General features: G+C 43.7%; 1 protein-coding gene across 4 annotated transcripts in view; it reads right to left on the minus strand.

The window, feature by feature from the left end:
• Positions 1–15,874, minus strand: part of RNF123 (ring finger protein 123) — a 363,039-nt gene that overhangs the window by 317,429 nt on the left and 29,736 nt on the right. For all 4 annotated transcript variants that reach the window (XM_033926520.1, XM_033926519.1, XM_033926522.1 and 1 more), the window contains exon 7: positions 3,281–3,366. In XM_033926520.1, the coding sequence (XP_033782411.1) occupies positions 3,281–3,366 (86 nt within the window). The remainder of the gene's footprint in view (positions 1–3,280; positions 3,367–15,874) is intronic.

Below are 15,874 nucleotides of genomic sequence, written 5' to 3' on the forward strand. Positions count from 1 at the left end.
AGGAACAAACTGCTTTGTAAAGGTTTCTCTTTTAGTTGTAACAATTTTTATTGAGCAAGAACAAAGGTCCCTTGGTCCCAGATCCCCCCCTCCAAACCCCTGCCCCGCAGAACAATAAACCAAAATATACAAATACAGCAATGGCTGCCATAAAAAGTCAACAAGAAAAAGGAGCGTATCAAGCCCATTGCAGACACAATAAGTGAAACCAGCAGCACATTATCGAAGAAAGAGCAAGCACCCCAACTCACCGAACAGAGATCTGAACTTGGCCAAAGCAAAAGCAGAACATTCAGGGCCCTGGACTCAGATGAGCTCCAAAAGACAATGTGTAGGACCTTTCCACCAAAAGACCCCCAAAATCTAAAACACCAAAGAAAACGCAAACCAAAAAAAACAAGCAGTCAAGCAAAAAAAAAAAAAAAAAAATTTAAATTAGAAAGAAACAAACAAATATACCAAGCAGGGGAAAGACCACCCCGAGGCCGCCAACCTGTCACCGCTCAAGTCAAACTAAACAGGTAAGGTATTAAGAATCATACTACAGGCTCTATGCGACAAGGACCCCAAACCTGCAGAAAAAAACTTAGATTGGCGCAAGGAGTGACACACCTGACCCCTCTCAAGCACCATCAAAGCATGCAAGCGGTTACGCCAAGCCCAATAAGAAGGATGTAGAGGTTTCTTTTAAGATGACTTGCAAAGGCAGTTTAAGGAGCTCCTTAGAAGGATGATGCCCTTGTACAGGTCATTGGTGAGGCCCCACTTGGAGTATTGTGTTCAGTTTTGGAGACCGTATCTGGCGAAAGACGTAAGAAGACTTGAGGCGGTCCAGAGGAGGGCGACGAAAATGATAGGAGGCTTGCGCCAGAAGACGTATGAGGAGAGACTGGAAGCCCTGAATATGTATACCCTAGAGGAAAGGAGAGACAGGGGAGATATGATTCAGACGTTCAAATACTTGAAGGGTATTAACGTAGAACAAAATCTTTTTCAGAGAAAGGAAAATGGTAAAACCAGAGGACATAATTTGAGGTTGAGGGGTGGTAGATTCAGGGGCAATGTTAGGAAATTCTACTTTACGGAGAGGGTGGTGGATGCCTGGAATGCGCTCCCGAGAGAGGTGGTGGAGAGTAAAACTGTGACTGAGTTCAAAGAAGCGTGGGATGAACACAGAAGATTTAGAATCAGAAAATAATATTAAAGATTGAACTAGGCCAGTTACTGGGCAGACTTGTACGGTCTGTGTCTGTGCATGGCCGTTTGGAGGAGGATGGGCAGGGGAGGGCTTCAATGGCTGGGAGGGTGTAGATGGGCTGGAGTAAGTCTTAACAGAGATTTCGGCAGTTGGAACCCAAGCATAGTACCGGGTAAAGCTTTGGATTCTTGCCCAGAAATAGCTAAGAAGAAAAAAAAAAAAAAAAAAAATTTAAATTGAATCAGGTTGGGCAGACTGGATGGACCATTCGGGTCTTTATCTGCCGTCATCTACTATGTTACTATGTTACTATGATCATAGTCCAAAGTTTCTAAAAAGTCTGTATTTAGAATCTGCCTCCAACTTCACTGAAAGAACTTTCCCCAGCTGACGAATAAAGCAGGTGAATGAAAACTTCTCTGTGGGAGAGGATGCTCTTTGAGATGAAAGTCTTGGAAGCAGGAGAATCCTCCTCAGTAGCAGAAAGAGAAGGTTGTGGATTGAAATCGTCCTGTAGGTCAAAATCCACTAGAAATGAAAGAGAGCGATTCTTTGACAAGTACCAGTCTGGTGTTGAAGGTTCTTTGGAATGGTTACATTTTTGAGAAACTTTTCAATATGGAACTATGTTTGGATGTAGATGAGCTCCTACTAGATTGTCTTGAAGATGAAGACCAGTGCTTCAAGGAGGTATAGCGATGTCTAGATGAGCGATGCTTTGATGCAGGACTGGATGGACATGATGGCTGGTGTCGAGAATCTTATCGGTGCATCGATGCAGCATCGACAGTACCAGAAGGCCTTGCAGTGTCAGACTCAGGCTGGGTTGGTACCAGAGGAGTCGACGTCGGGGTAAAAAGATTAAACTTATCCCCATACTCCTCATGGAACAGAGCATCGAGCTTCTGTTGGAAAGTTAGCATCTTTGGCTTGCTCACCGGTACCACTGGTGCTGCAATTCGTTCTGAAGAAGAAGACTCAGAAGTTGCATCACCCATCGATAGTGGAACTAGTCGCTTAAGGGTTTTTTGCTTGGCCAGCATAAATGGACTCGACGCCTTATTGCCTGCGACACCATCTGGAAAACCGTTGGGTTTTTAGCTAGCTTACCAGAAATAATTATGATATGCAGAAGCTGTCAGCCAAGTGGGCGCCCAAATGTTTGAATGCTGATGATAAACTATGTCGCGTGGACAATTCCAAGTTGATTTTGCAGCATTTTCAGTGAGCTGGTTCCATCTTTTTGGAACTAATTACTGTTGATGAAACATGGTTACACCACTATGATCCTAAGACAAAACAGTCCATGCAGTGGCAGCATTCAGGTCCTCCAAGGCCAAGGAAATTCAAGACTCAAAAGTCAGCAGGAAAGGTCGTGGTCACAGTGTTTTGGGATCAGGAAGGTATTGTAATGACTGACTATCTTTCAAGGAGCCAAACAGTTAATGTAGAATACTACTGTAACTTGCTGTGCCAATTAAAGGAGGCATTGAAAGAAAAAAGGAGAGGAAAGCTGCGGAACAGAGTTCTTTTTTTTGCAAGACAATGCACCTGTTCACAAGGCTGGCAAAACGATGGATGTTTTGACGCAGTTGGGGTTTCAGTGCATAGACCATCCACCCTACTCACCAGATCATGCTCCACCTGACTATTTTCTGTTTCCAAACCTTCAGAAGAGTTTGAAAGGGTGACAATTTTTGAGTGATTCAGAGGTGATTGCAGTAGTGGGGCAGAATTTCAGTGACCAGACATCCGAGTTTTTTTGGTTTTTTTTGAAGGGTTACAGAACTTCAGACATGATGATGTGCCAAGTATGTTGAACTTAAGGGGTGTATATGTGGAATAATTTGTAAGTTTTATGACTCTACATCATTCCTTTCTTGGTTGGGCTTAGAACTATCAGCACCCTCTCGTACATGAAAAGAGGCTAGTTAGCAATCCCCCACCCCACTCCTCCGGGTACAGCTTGTAACAGGAAAATATGGCATTAGTAAACACACTAGGATTTTCTGCTTATCTCCTGGGAGCAGTCTATATCAGAGAGACATGAACTGAGGCTTTATACCAACACTACTTGCTTACCTCTTGGTTGAACCTGCAATTCAGGGTGCACCAGCCAATCTGCATGAGCCCCTGGGAGGAGATTAGAACCTCATAGAGCCATTTACCTACCATTAAAAAAAAAAAGCACCAGTAAGTCAGCAACAACGGCAAAATCAGCGGTTCATTAAAATACTTGATATACTTGACAAAAGCACCAGAGCAGTTCACAAATAAAATATTAATCAAATAGAGGAAATCCAATAAAACAGAATAGCTCACTATAGACACCACTCCCATCCACATCATTCAAACAAGTCATTCAAAGGCCTGGAAAAATGTATGGTATTAATCCAGTTTTGGGAGTAAAAAGGCAAAGTTTCTAATCGAAGATGATGGGGAATAGCATTCCACAGTTTAAGTTTAAGTTTCCAAGTTTATTAATATATTTGATAAATCGCTTATTAGAATTACTAAGCGATGTACAAAGTCAAAATATAATATAGTAAAAAGAAACAAACAATTTAACAATACATTTTCATAGAATACAAACATGAGTCGGGAGGGAAAGAGTAAAAGTTACAATTTTCAATTTATGGTAGAAAAATGGAAAAAACAAGAGGGTAGGGGTAGTTAAACCACAGCATGATTTAAAATCGCACTAAAAATTTAAATATTAAAAGCATCTTTAAATAGGTAAGATTTTAAAAGCCCGTAGTCTCTCCAGCCACTTCTTGTGAGCGATCTGCATGGGGCAGGAACATGGGAAGATCGCTCCTGCCCCGAAAACTCGCTAGACCACCAGGTAAGGCTTAAGGGGGGGCTTACAAGGCTTAAAATAGCCCAAAAAAATAAAAAGGAATTTCAAGCTTAAAATCACGAATAAGTGAATCCGTACATACGGAAATCGTGAATACGGAGGGGGAAGTGTACTTCTTCTAGGCAAGTATTGAGGGTAAGCAAGTCAGAACTTACAGGATCACAGAAAGAAACTAGATGAATATCATGTACCAAAAAATGTTTTAAAATATCCTCTAGATAACTGTGTATTCAAGACCAGTCAATAACTTCAGTTGAGCTTTTTTTGTTGTTGTTAGCAGGGTAATGCTGTCACTACTGCTGCTACCTAGTAGGCCTAAACTATATTTTTATGGCCAACTCTCTCTGCCCACTGACTATACCGATAGTATTAGACTGGTTAGACAGATTTCATCAACCACTAGTGAATTATATTTTCATTTGAACATTGGCCCCACTATTTTTCTGTATATTTTCATGCATAAGGTGACATTTAAACTCACCTGTTAATTAACTTTTCTTTAGCCCTGCCAGATCAGCCCAGATGAGGGGATTATGTCCTCTAGTCAGCAGATGGACATGATAAAAAATGCTCAGAGACAGCACTACTCCCATAATAGGGGGACTGGTGTTGCCTTCAGCTCCTCAGTACCTATATCAAAGGTAAGACAGCTGAAAGCAATTATGCTTTGGATTCCAGTTCACCATCACAATCAACCTCCTGCAATCAAAAACCCATGGTCAATAATCAATGAACAAGATAACACCCTACATCAATGGGATGGACTACCATACTTGCTTTTGGTTTTCTGAATTTATCAATCTGAAAACCTTTGATTGTCACAACTTTCCTAGATGGGTTCTGGACTGGTCTGTCATAGCTAAAGAAAAGAAAATTAACAGAAGTTTAAATTTCACATTCCTCATCGTTCTTGTCAGACCAGTCTAGCTGAAAGGAATATAGCCAAATTCTACCCAGACCAGGCAGGAAAAAAGCCTTTAGGTCTAAGGACTCCTACATCTAGAGTGCAGTCCCTCCAAGACCAGCACACCGACATGAAGTGCTTAGAAGCAGGGGTGTAATGAGGTAAGGGTGTTTCCCTACCATTATTCTCTGGAGAAGCAGATGCTAACTCTGCCTATGAAGAGTCCAGTGCTCTCAGTAAATGTGCTTGCCAGCCCTTTGGGATATTCAAATTCTTCCTAGTATGGTCTGAAGTGAAAGTCACCTTGACTACCCCTGAAATCAACACCTTAACAGATCACAGTACTTTACTGGGGCATATAAATAAACCCACAAATATCATTTTCAGGGTGACTAACAATCAACTTGAGAATGAATAAACGACCTGATGAGAGCCAGTCAACATGGCTTCAGGAAAGGGAAATCATGTCTGACAAATTTACTTCAATTTTTTGAGACCGTGAACAAACAAATTGATAGTGGAGAACCGGTGGACATAATATACTTGGACTTCCAGAAAGTGTTCGACAAGGTTCCACATGAAAGACTTCTCAGGAAACTACAAAGCCATGGAATAGAGGGAGATATACTAAGATGGATAGGCAAATGGCTGGAGAACAGAAAGCAGAGAGTGGGCATAAATGGGAAGTTCTCAGACTAGAAGAAAGTGACTAGCGGTGTGCCCCAGAGCTCTGTACTTGGGCCCATCAATGACCTAGAAGAAGGAACATCCAGTGAGATCATCAAGTTTGCAAACGACACAAAGCTATGCCGGGCAATCAGATCGCAGAAGGATAATGAGGAACTCCAGAGTGACTTGTGTCAGTTAGAGAAATGGGCGGAGAAATGGCAGATGAAGTTTAATGTGGAAAAGTGCAAAGTAATGCATTTAGGCAGAAAGAACAAGGAACACGAGTATAGAATATCAGGTGCAACTCCTGAGTAAGAGCGAACAAAAAAAGGACCTGGGTGTACTGATAGACAGGACCCTGAAACCATCGGCACAATGCGTGATAAAGGCATGATAAAGAAAGGAATCACGAGTAGATCGGAGAAAGTTATAATGCCGCTTTATAGGGCAATGGTCAGACCACACTTGGAATACTGTGTCCAACATTGGTCTCCCAACCTAAAGAAGGATATAAAACTGCTGGAGAGAGGGTGCAGAGACGAGCAACGAAGCTAATAAAAGGTTTGGAGAACTTGGAATACGAGGAACGACTTAAGAGACTGGGATTGTTCTCCCTTGAGAAAAGGAGACTGCGAGGGGATATGATCTAGACTTTCAAAATACTGAAAGGAATCGACAAAATAGAGCAGGAAAAAAAATTATTTACAATGTCCAATGTGACACGGACAAGAGGACATGGACTGAAGCTAAGGGGGGGACAGGTCCAGGTCAAATATCAGGAAGTTCTGCATCACGCAGCGAGTGGTGGATACCTGGAATGCTCTCCCAGAGGAAGTTATTGTGGAATCCACTGTTCTAGGATTTAAAAGCAAACTAGATGCACATCTCCTTACGAGAGGCATAGAGAGATATGGGTGACTAAAATTACACCAGGTGTATACCTGGCAGGGCCTCCGCGTGTGCGGATCGCCGGACTTGATGGACCAAAGGTCTGATCTGGAGATGGCAGTTCTTATGTTCTTGACCTATATATCACTTGATTTATTAACCATCAGAAGAGAGAAAGCCTGATTCCAAACGAAGTGAAACCCTGCCTTCAGGAGGAGAGAAATGGGTGCAGAGAAATACCCTGCCCTTTAAAATAAAGTCTTTGTCAATGGAAGGATTGCAATGGGTAAAATATGCTTATAAAAGAACAAGGCCATTTCTGTAGCTGGGGTGATTTTATGGAGCAACTTAGTTGGATAGTTGAGGATAGTGGGTAACATTCAGCACTTTATGAAGCTTCTAGAAACGCAAGCTCCAAACGTAAGGAAGTTCTGCTTCACCCAGAGAAAACTGAAACACTCTTCCGGAGGCTTTTATAGGGGAAAACACCCTCCAGGGATTCAAGACAAAGTTAAACAAGTTCCTGCTGAACCAGAAGTACGCAGGTAAGGCTAGACTCAGTCAGGGCACTGGTCTTTGACCTACAGGCTGCTGTGGGAGCAGATTGCTGGGCATGATGGACCACTGGTCTGACCCAGCAGCGGCAATTCTTATGTTCTTATGATACAGAACACTGCAATGAGGCTGATCTTCGGCTTTAAAAAGTACGACCTCATCTCTGCTTCACTGGCTACCTATATATGCCCAAACTCTCTTGCATCGTGCACCAGGCACTAAACGCCAACTCATCGGAGCAGATAACCCACCTGTCTCCACCTTAACCAGGATCAACAATACAAACATATATACAATATAAACGAATATTCAACTCTCTATTCACGTATACTGCCACAAGAACCTGGAACATCCTTTCACAGCCCATAAGAATGGAACTAAACCACCTCACCTTCAGAAGACTGAAACTATACTTGTTTGATAAATTTCTCACTGCACAGTAACTTTGCCTACCCACCAATTCTGGCACCAGCAACTATCCTAGCCTACCTTTTCATTTGCAGGTTCCTTATTCCAGTGGTGAACCTGTATCCAATCCATACCCCCTTATTCCAGTGGTGAACCTGTATCCATTCCATACCCCCTTATTCCAGTGGTGAACCTGTATCCATTCCATACCCCCTTATTCCAGTGGTGAACCTGTATCCATTCCATACCCCCTTATTCCAGTGGTGAACCTGTATCCATTCCATACCCCCTTATTCCAGTGGTGAACCTGTATCCATTCCATACCCCCTTATTCCAGTGGTGAACCTGTATCCATTCCATACCCCCTTATTCCAGTGGTGAACCTGTATCCATTCCATAGCCCCTTATTCCAGTGGTGAACCTGTATCCATTCCATAGCCCCTTATTCCAGTGGTGAACCTGTATCCATTCCATACCCCCTTATTCCAGTGGTGAACCTGTATCCATTCCATACCCCCTTATTCCAGTGGTGAACCTGTATCCATTCCATACCCCCTTATTCCAGTGGTGAACCTGTATCCATTCCATACCCCCTTATTCCAGTGGTGAACCTGTATCCATTCCATACCCCCTTATTCCAGTGGTGAACCTGTATCCATTCCATACCCCCTTATTCCAGTGGTGAACCTGTATCCATTCCATACCCCCTTATTCCAGTGGTGAACCTGTATCCATCCCATACCCCCTTATTCCAGTGGTGAACCTGTATCCATTCCATACCCCCTTATTCCAGTGGTGAACCTGTATCCATTCCATACCCCCTTATTCCAGTGGTGAACCTGTATCCATTCCATACCCCTTATTCCAGTGGTGAACCTGTATCCATTCCATACCCCCTTATTCCAGTGGTGAACCTGTATCCATTCCATACCCCCTTATTCCAGTGGTGAACCTGTATCCATTCCATACCCCCTTATTCCAGTGGTGAACCTGTATCCATTCCATACCCCCTTATTCCAGTGGTGAACCTGTATCCATTCCATACCCCCTTATTCCAGTGGTGAACCTGTATCCATTCCATAGCCCCTTATTCCAGTGGTGAACCTGTATCCATTCCATAGCCCCTTATTCCAGTGGTGAACCTGTATCCATTCCATAGCCCCTTATTCCAGTGGTGAACCTGTATCCATTCCATACCCCCTTATTCCAGTGGTGAACCTGTATCCATTCCATACCCCCTTATTCCAGTGGTAAACCTGTATCCATTCCATAGCCCCTTATTCCAGTGGTGAACCTGTATCCATTCCATACCCCCTTATTCCAGTGGTGAACCTGTATCCATTCCATACCCCCTTATTCCAGTGGTGAACCTGTATCCATTCCATACCCCCTTATTCCAGTGGTGAACCTGTATCCATTCCATACCCCCTTATTCCAGTGGTGAACCTGTATCCATTCCATACCCCCTTATTCCAGTGGTGAACCTGTATCCATTCCATACCCCCTTATTCCAGTGGTGAACCTGTATCCATTCCATAGCCCCTTATTCCAGTGGTGAACCTGTATCCATTCCATAGCCCCTTATTCCATTGGTGAACCTGTATCCATTCCATAGCCCCTTATTCCAGTGGTGAACCTGTATCCATTCCATACCCCCTTATTCCAGTGGTGAACCTGTATCCATTCCATACCCCCTTATTCCAGTGGTGAACCTGTATCCATTCCATCCCCCCTTCTTCCAGTGGTGAACCTGTATCCATTCCATACCCCCTTATTCCAGTGGTGAACCTGTATCCATTCCATACCCCCTTATTCCAGTGGTGAACCTGTATCCATTCCATACCCCCTTATTCCAGTGGTGAACCTGTATCCATTCCATACCCCCTTATTCCAGTGGTGAACCTGTATCCATTCCATACCCCCTTATTCCAGTGGTGAACCTGTATCCATTCCATACCCCCTTATTCCAGTGGTGAACCTGTATCCATTCCATACCCCTTATTCCAGTGGTGAACCTGTATCCATTCCATACCCCCTTATTCCAGTGGTGAACCTGTATCCATTCCATACCCCCTTATTCCAGTGGTGAACCTGTATCCATTCCATACCCCCTTATTCCAGTGGTGAACCTGTATCCATTCCATACCCCCTTATTCCAGTGGTGAACCTGTATCCATTCCATACCCCCTTATTCCAGTGGTGAACCTGTATCCATTCCATACCCCCTTATTCCAGTGGTGAACCTGTATCCATTCCATAGCCCCTTATTCCAGTGGTGAACCTGTATCCATTCCATAGCCCCTTATTCCAGTGGTGAACCTGTATCCATTCCATACCCCCTTATTCCAGTGGTAAACCTGTATCCATTCCATAGCCCCTTATTCCAGTGGTGAACCTGTATCCATTCCATACCCCCTTATTCCAGTGGTGAACCTGTATCCATTCCATACCCCCTTATTCCAGTGGTGAACCTGTATCCATTCCATACCCCCTTATTCCAGTGGTGAACCTGTATCCATTCCATACCCCCTTATTCCAGTGGTGAACCTGTATCCATTCCATAGCCCCTTATTCCAGTGGTGAACCTGTATCCATTCCATACCCCCTTATTCCAGTGGTGAACCTGTATCCATTCCATACCCCCTTATTCCAGTGGTGAACCTGTATCCATTCCATAGCCCCTTATTCCATTGGTGAACCTGTATCCATTCCATAGCCCCTTATTCCATTGGTGAACCTGTATCCATTCCATAGCCCCTTATTCCAGTGGTGAACCTGTATCCATTCCATACCCCCTTATTCCAGTGGTGAACCTGTATCCATTCCATACCCCCTTATTCCAGTGGTGAACCTGTATCCATTCCATACCCCCTTATTCCAGTGGTGAACCTGTATCCATTCCATACCCCCTTATTCCAGTGGTGAACCTGTATCCATTCCATACCCCCTTATTCCAGTGGTGAACCTGTATCCATTCCATACCCCCTTATTCCAGTGGTGAACCTGTATCCATTCCATACCCCCTTATTCCAGTGGTGAACCTGTATCCATTCCATACCCCCTTATTCCAGTGGTGAACCTGTATCCATTCCATACCCCTTATTCCAGTGGTGAACCTGTATCCATTCCATACCCCCTTATTCCAGTGGTGAACCTGTATCCATTCCATACCCCCTTATTCCAGTGGTGAACCTGTATCCATTCCATCCCCCCTTATTCCAGTGGTGAACCTGTATCCATTCCATACCCCCTTATTCCAGTGGTGAACCTGTATCCATTCCATACCCCCTTATTCCAGTGGTGAACCTGTATCCATTCCATACCCCCTTATTCCAGTGGTGAACCTGTATCCATTCCATACCCCCTTATTCCAGTGGTGAACCTGTATCCATTCCATAGCCCCTTATTCCAGTGGTGAACCTGTATCCATTCCATAGCCCCTTATTCCAGTGGTGAACCTGTATCCATTCCATACCCCCTTATTCCAGTGGTGAACCTGTATCCATTCCATACCCCCTTATTCCAGTGGTGAACCTGTATCCATTCCATACCCCCTTATTCCAGTGGTAAACCTGTATCCATTCCATAGCCCCTTATTCCAGTGGTGAACCTGTATCCATTCCATACCCCCTTATTCCAGTGGTGAACCTGTATCCATTCCATACCCCCTTATTCCAGTGGTGAACCTGTATCCATTCCATACCCCCTTATTCCAGTGGTGAACCTGTATCCATTCCATACCCCCTTATTCCAGTGGTGAACCTGTATCCATTCCATACCCCCTTATTCCAGTGGTGAACCTGTATCCATTCCATACCCCCTTATTCCAGTGGTGAACCTGAATCCATTTCATACCCCCTTATTCCAGTGGTGAACCTGTATCCAATCCATACCCCCTTATTCCAGTGGTGAACCTGTATCCAATCCATACCCCCTTATTCCAGTGGTGAACCTGTATCCAATCCATACCCCCTTATTTCAGTCATGAGCCTGTATCCATACCCCTCCTGCAACTGTACTCAATATTCCTCTAGAGCAGGGATCTCCAAACCTTTCGCCTCGAGGGCCACATTGGGTACTTCAGCACTTTTCAGCGGGCCGTAGTAAACCAAAAAAAGAAGATAAATAACTCTAGATGAGTTTTATTGAAAGCAGAAAATTGTATAAACTAATTACACAGTATGTGAGATTAAATTATGGTATATTAATGACGACGAACACTACCAGCAAATTCTCATATTTTCATCGCAAATTATAAAAAAACCATTAATGTGAACGATGGAACTGTTTTTGTGTTTTTAAAATCTTATTAAACTGAGGTCCAAATTTTGAAATGCTAATTACAAGATTAGTCACAGCGCCAGAGCTACAACGCTGTGAATACTGTGAAGTATACAATTACGATTCAGTATTAAATAAAGTTGTGAATAATATTAATGTTAATATGGAATATCAATATATTTTGAACACAATTTTAATTAATGCATTTGAAATCTATCAACACCCAGTGGTTTGTTTGTTTTTTTTGCAGATTCTCATTGGGAAATTAGTCCAATTGGTGTATTTCCACACAATTCTTCCGCAGGCTGAATAAAATCTATGCGGCCTGCAGCCCATACTCTGGAAACCCCTGCTCTAGAGGCTATCCTTGCTTCCAGCAACCTGTCTGGCTCCAAAGCAACAACTCTGCCCTGCACTCTCAGGGCAACCTCTTACAACAATTTAACGTTTAGACTACATTGTAATGTAACTTTATGACAAAGTAATGCAACCTTTCCCATGTCCCTTGCATGGTCCTCTTACCTTGTAAATCACCTTGAACCTGTACTGAATAAATACGATTCAGAATTTGTGGAAATTTTTATAAATAGACAGACACTGGCAACGACCAAAGCATAAATCAGGCAAATCAAAAGTCTGCACAGGGAGTGTCATATAGAATCCTATGTCTTCTAACAGGAAGAAGATTAACAAGAAGGTAAGAACCTAAACTTCCATTCTGTTGCAAAAACATAGGATTCTGTACTGAAGCTGACATTCCAAAGCAGTGACAGACATCTAGGGAGGGACAGATGAGCCTGCCCACAGAACTGAGGACCCAAAAGCGGCATCCTCTCGAGCTGCCATATCCACTCTGTAGAACTTCGTAAAGGTATGTTGAGTAATGTAATGTAATGTAATTTTATTTCTTATATACCGCTAATCCGTTTGGTTCGAAGCGGTTTACAGAAACTATACATTAAGGATATAATAAGATAAGATAGGTAAAGATAGGTACTTTGAAATTCCCTTACTGTCCCGAAGGCTCACAATATAACTAAAGTACCTGAGAACATACAGTAGCAGCTGGTCGAATGAGCTGCGATGGAGATAGGAGGCTGTTTTCCACAGGCAATGTAGGAAGAAGAAGTTAACATACGAATCTATCTAGCAATCAAAGCCTTGGAAGCTGGCTTGCCCCGCCTCGATTGACTGGGCAGCACAAAAAGGTGGTCAGAGAGGTGAGAATCATTAGATCTCTCCAGGTAGTGGAGTAGGACTCTGCCGAGCTGGTGGGGTGAAACACAAATAAGCATATTTCTTTATTGATGTGGAAGGCAAAAACAATCTTCGGAAGAAATGAAGGGACCATCCACAGAGAAACACTAGACTCCGTAAACCTGAGGAATGGTTCCCTACAGGAGAGAGCCTGTAACTCTGAGATCTGCCTCACAGAGACTATGGCAACCAAAAACAAGGTCTTGACCTTAAGATAGAAGATGAACGCATCTGGCAGTGGCTCATACAGAGCCCAAGAAAGACCTTTTAGAACAATGTTAAGGTCCCAAGACGGGAACAACCTATGCAGGGGGAAAGCAGTCTGAGCACCCCCATCAAAAACCGAATGACATCTGGATGAGACACCAGCGACTGCATACCTCTCCAAGCCCTAAAACATGAAAGACCAGCTACTTGTACCTTGAGAGACAAAACCGCTAGGCCCTTTTCTAGTCCAGCTTGCAGGGATGCTAGAATCACCAGGATGAGAGCCCTCTCAGGCTCTATTTCTTGGCATACCATAACTGTTGAACAGTGCTGCATATGCCTATCAGTGTTATAGAAATGTTAAATAGTAGTAGTAGTAGTAACTGGAGACTTCCAGATCTTCGCATAAGTTGCAAACGACGCAGTCTTTTTTGCTCTAAGTACAGTCGCAACCCTTACAAATTAGAGGCGTGTGCTCAAGAGCCATGCCAAAAAACCAGGATGAACGGGCAGCCTGAGAGATCTGCCTTTTAAGAGGCATTCCAGATCCACATACCAAGACTGGTGGGTTCACTTTTCTGTGGATGAACTCGTGTGACTCCTTGTCTACTCACATAAGCTACCATGGTATAATTGTCTAAAAACACCCTGTCTTCCTTGTCAGGAAAGATTGCAACTCCTTCAGTGCCAGATGAATGGCTCTCAGTTCCAGACTTTTTATAGACCACTTATGCTCCGACTGAGTTCATTTTCCCTGAACGGGGCGACCACAGCAGTGAGGCTGGTGTCAGTTATGAGGGTCACCCATGAGGATTCTGAGAGGTATGCTCCTAAAGATGATTTTAAAAAAAGGCATCCCCCTGTAGCCACTAACTTAAGCTGCATTTTGCTCCCAAAAACGAGGGGAGCTGCATCTATAGAGAGTATCATTGCGGAGACCACCTGGAGAGAAGAGAGTCATAGAGTGGTTACATACGCACTCTCGCCCAGGAGACAATGTCCAGGGAGGCTGCCATCAAGCCCAGAACCTGAAGGTAAGGCCAGAATCATCTCTAAAGATCTGCATCCTGAGCACCTGTTTGTGTGGCTCAGAAAGAAAGACACGACCCTGCACTGTGTCGAAGCTGACTTTCAGATATTCCAAGCACTGAGTCAGCTGTAGGTGACATTTTCAGAAGCTGACTATCCAACCAAGTTTCTGGAGGAGATCCACCACCTGCCGGACCACCAAGGCCTCTAAGGGTTCTGCCCTGGATTCAGACTCTGACGTGGAGATGGGTCAGAGGATAGATGATATGGTTCCTCTGCCGAGATGTCCGGGCACTCTGAGTAGGTTTGATGAGACAAATCTGAGTCATACTCTTTGATGCTTGGTAGTGGTGAGGAAGACTATCTCAATGATTGATGCCTGGACATGCGTCAATGAGGAGAACTGCAGCTGCAGCGATGGTGTGAGCACCTAGAAACACTCCTAGATTGTTGACGATGCCAGTTCGATGTTGAATGGGAGGAAGAGCTCCGATATCTGGATGTACTGGTTCTTGATCAGTGTCGATGAAAAGTATGTGATCTAGTCTTCGAGGCCCTTGAGGAGAGATGCTCAGGCTGAGCTGGTACTGGTGGTAGCACAGTAGTTGCATAATCTGCTTGTGTTTGCAGCATGGAAGCCAACTTCCTCTGCACTAGTTCTCTGATCTGCTCCTGGATTGACGGCAATGGTACCATGATGGACATCGGTACAGTAGGTGCCGAGGGGTGTTGAGGCATTGGTGACCTCATTGTTGAGGCAAGGCTCTGAGGTGACACCACCCACAGGGAAAAAGAGTGAATGTCTTGGGCATCAATGGAGTCAATGTTTGAGAAAACTCCAGCACTCTTCTAGGTGGAGAAGCATGTTTGCACCTCCTAGCTTTCTTACTAGGAGTCTCAGATGGAGGCAAAGGAGATGAAGCCAACGTCGAGCGTGGCATTATCAGCTTCAATACTGATGGCTTTGAAACTCGATGTCCCCGATGACAAACCAAAAAATATTTTTGTGCTAGAGTCGTCTAGCCCAGTGTTCTTCAACCTTTTTACACCTATGGACCGGCAGAAATAAAAGAATTATTTTGTGGACCGGCAAACTACTAAGACTGAAATTTAAAAACCCATCTCTGCCCCATCCTTGCGAGCTCATTCCCCACAAACCATCTGATCCCATCCGCACAAGCCTCAAATAGTTATGATTTTATATTGAACGTATTTTATTAAAGTATTAAAAAAACAATATTCTGTAAAATTGTCATTTTATAAACACAAGGATCAACAAAACCCCTGCCTCCCCTCCCCTTCACATATATCCCCTCTACTATCAAGAAAACTGAATAAGCCAAATTATTACAGAATGCTATACAGAAATATCATGCTAACAGAATACTCCAATCACACATGAGGGAGTGCAACTAGGACAAATGCCCCCTGGTCAGAGAGAGCCTTAAGCCAGCTGGAAGCTAAAGAAGCACTGCCTGGGCTTTGCAGTCCCCAGTTATGTCTAACATCTGCCCTAGCAGGATACATATTTCAAATCTGATATATTCTAATCATAAAATAGAAATGAAATTATTTTTTCTACCTTTTGTTGTCTGGTTTCTACTTTCATCTTCTTCTC

Source organism: Geotrypetes seraphini, chromosome 17 (genome assembly GCF_902459505.1).
Source record: "Geotrypetes seraphini chromosome 17, aGeoSer1.1, whole genome shotgun sequence".
Taxonomy (NCBI): domain Eukaryota; kingdom Metazoa; phylum Chordata; class Amphibia; order Gymnophiona; family Dermophiidae; genus Geotrypetes; species Geotrypetes seraphini.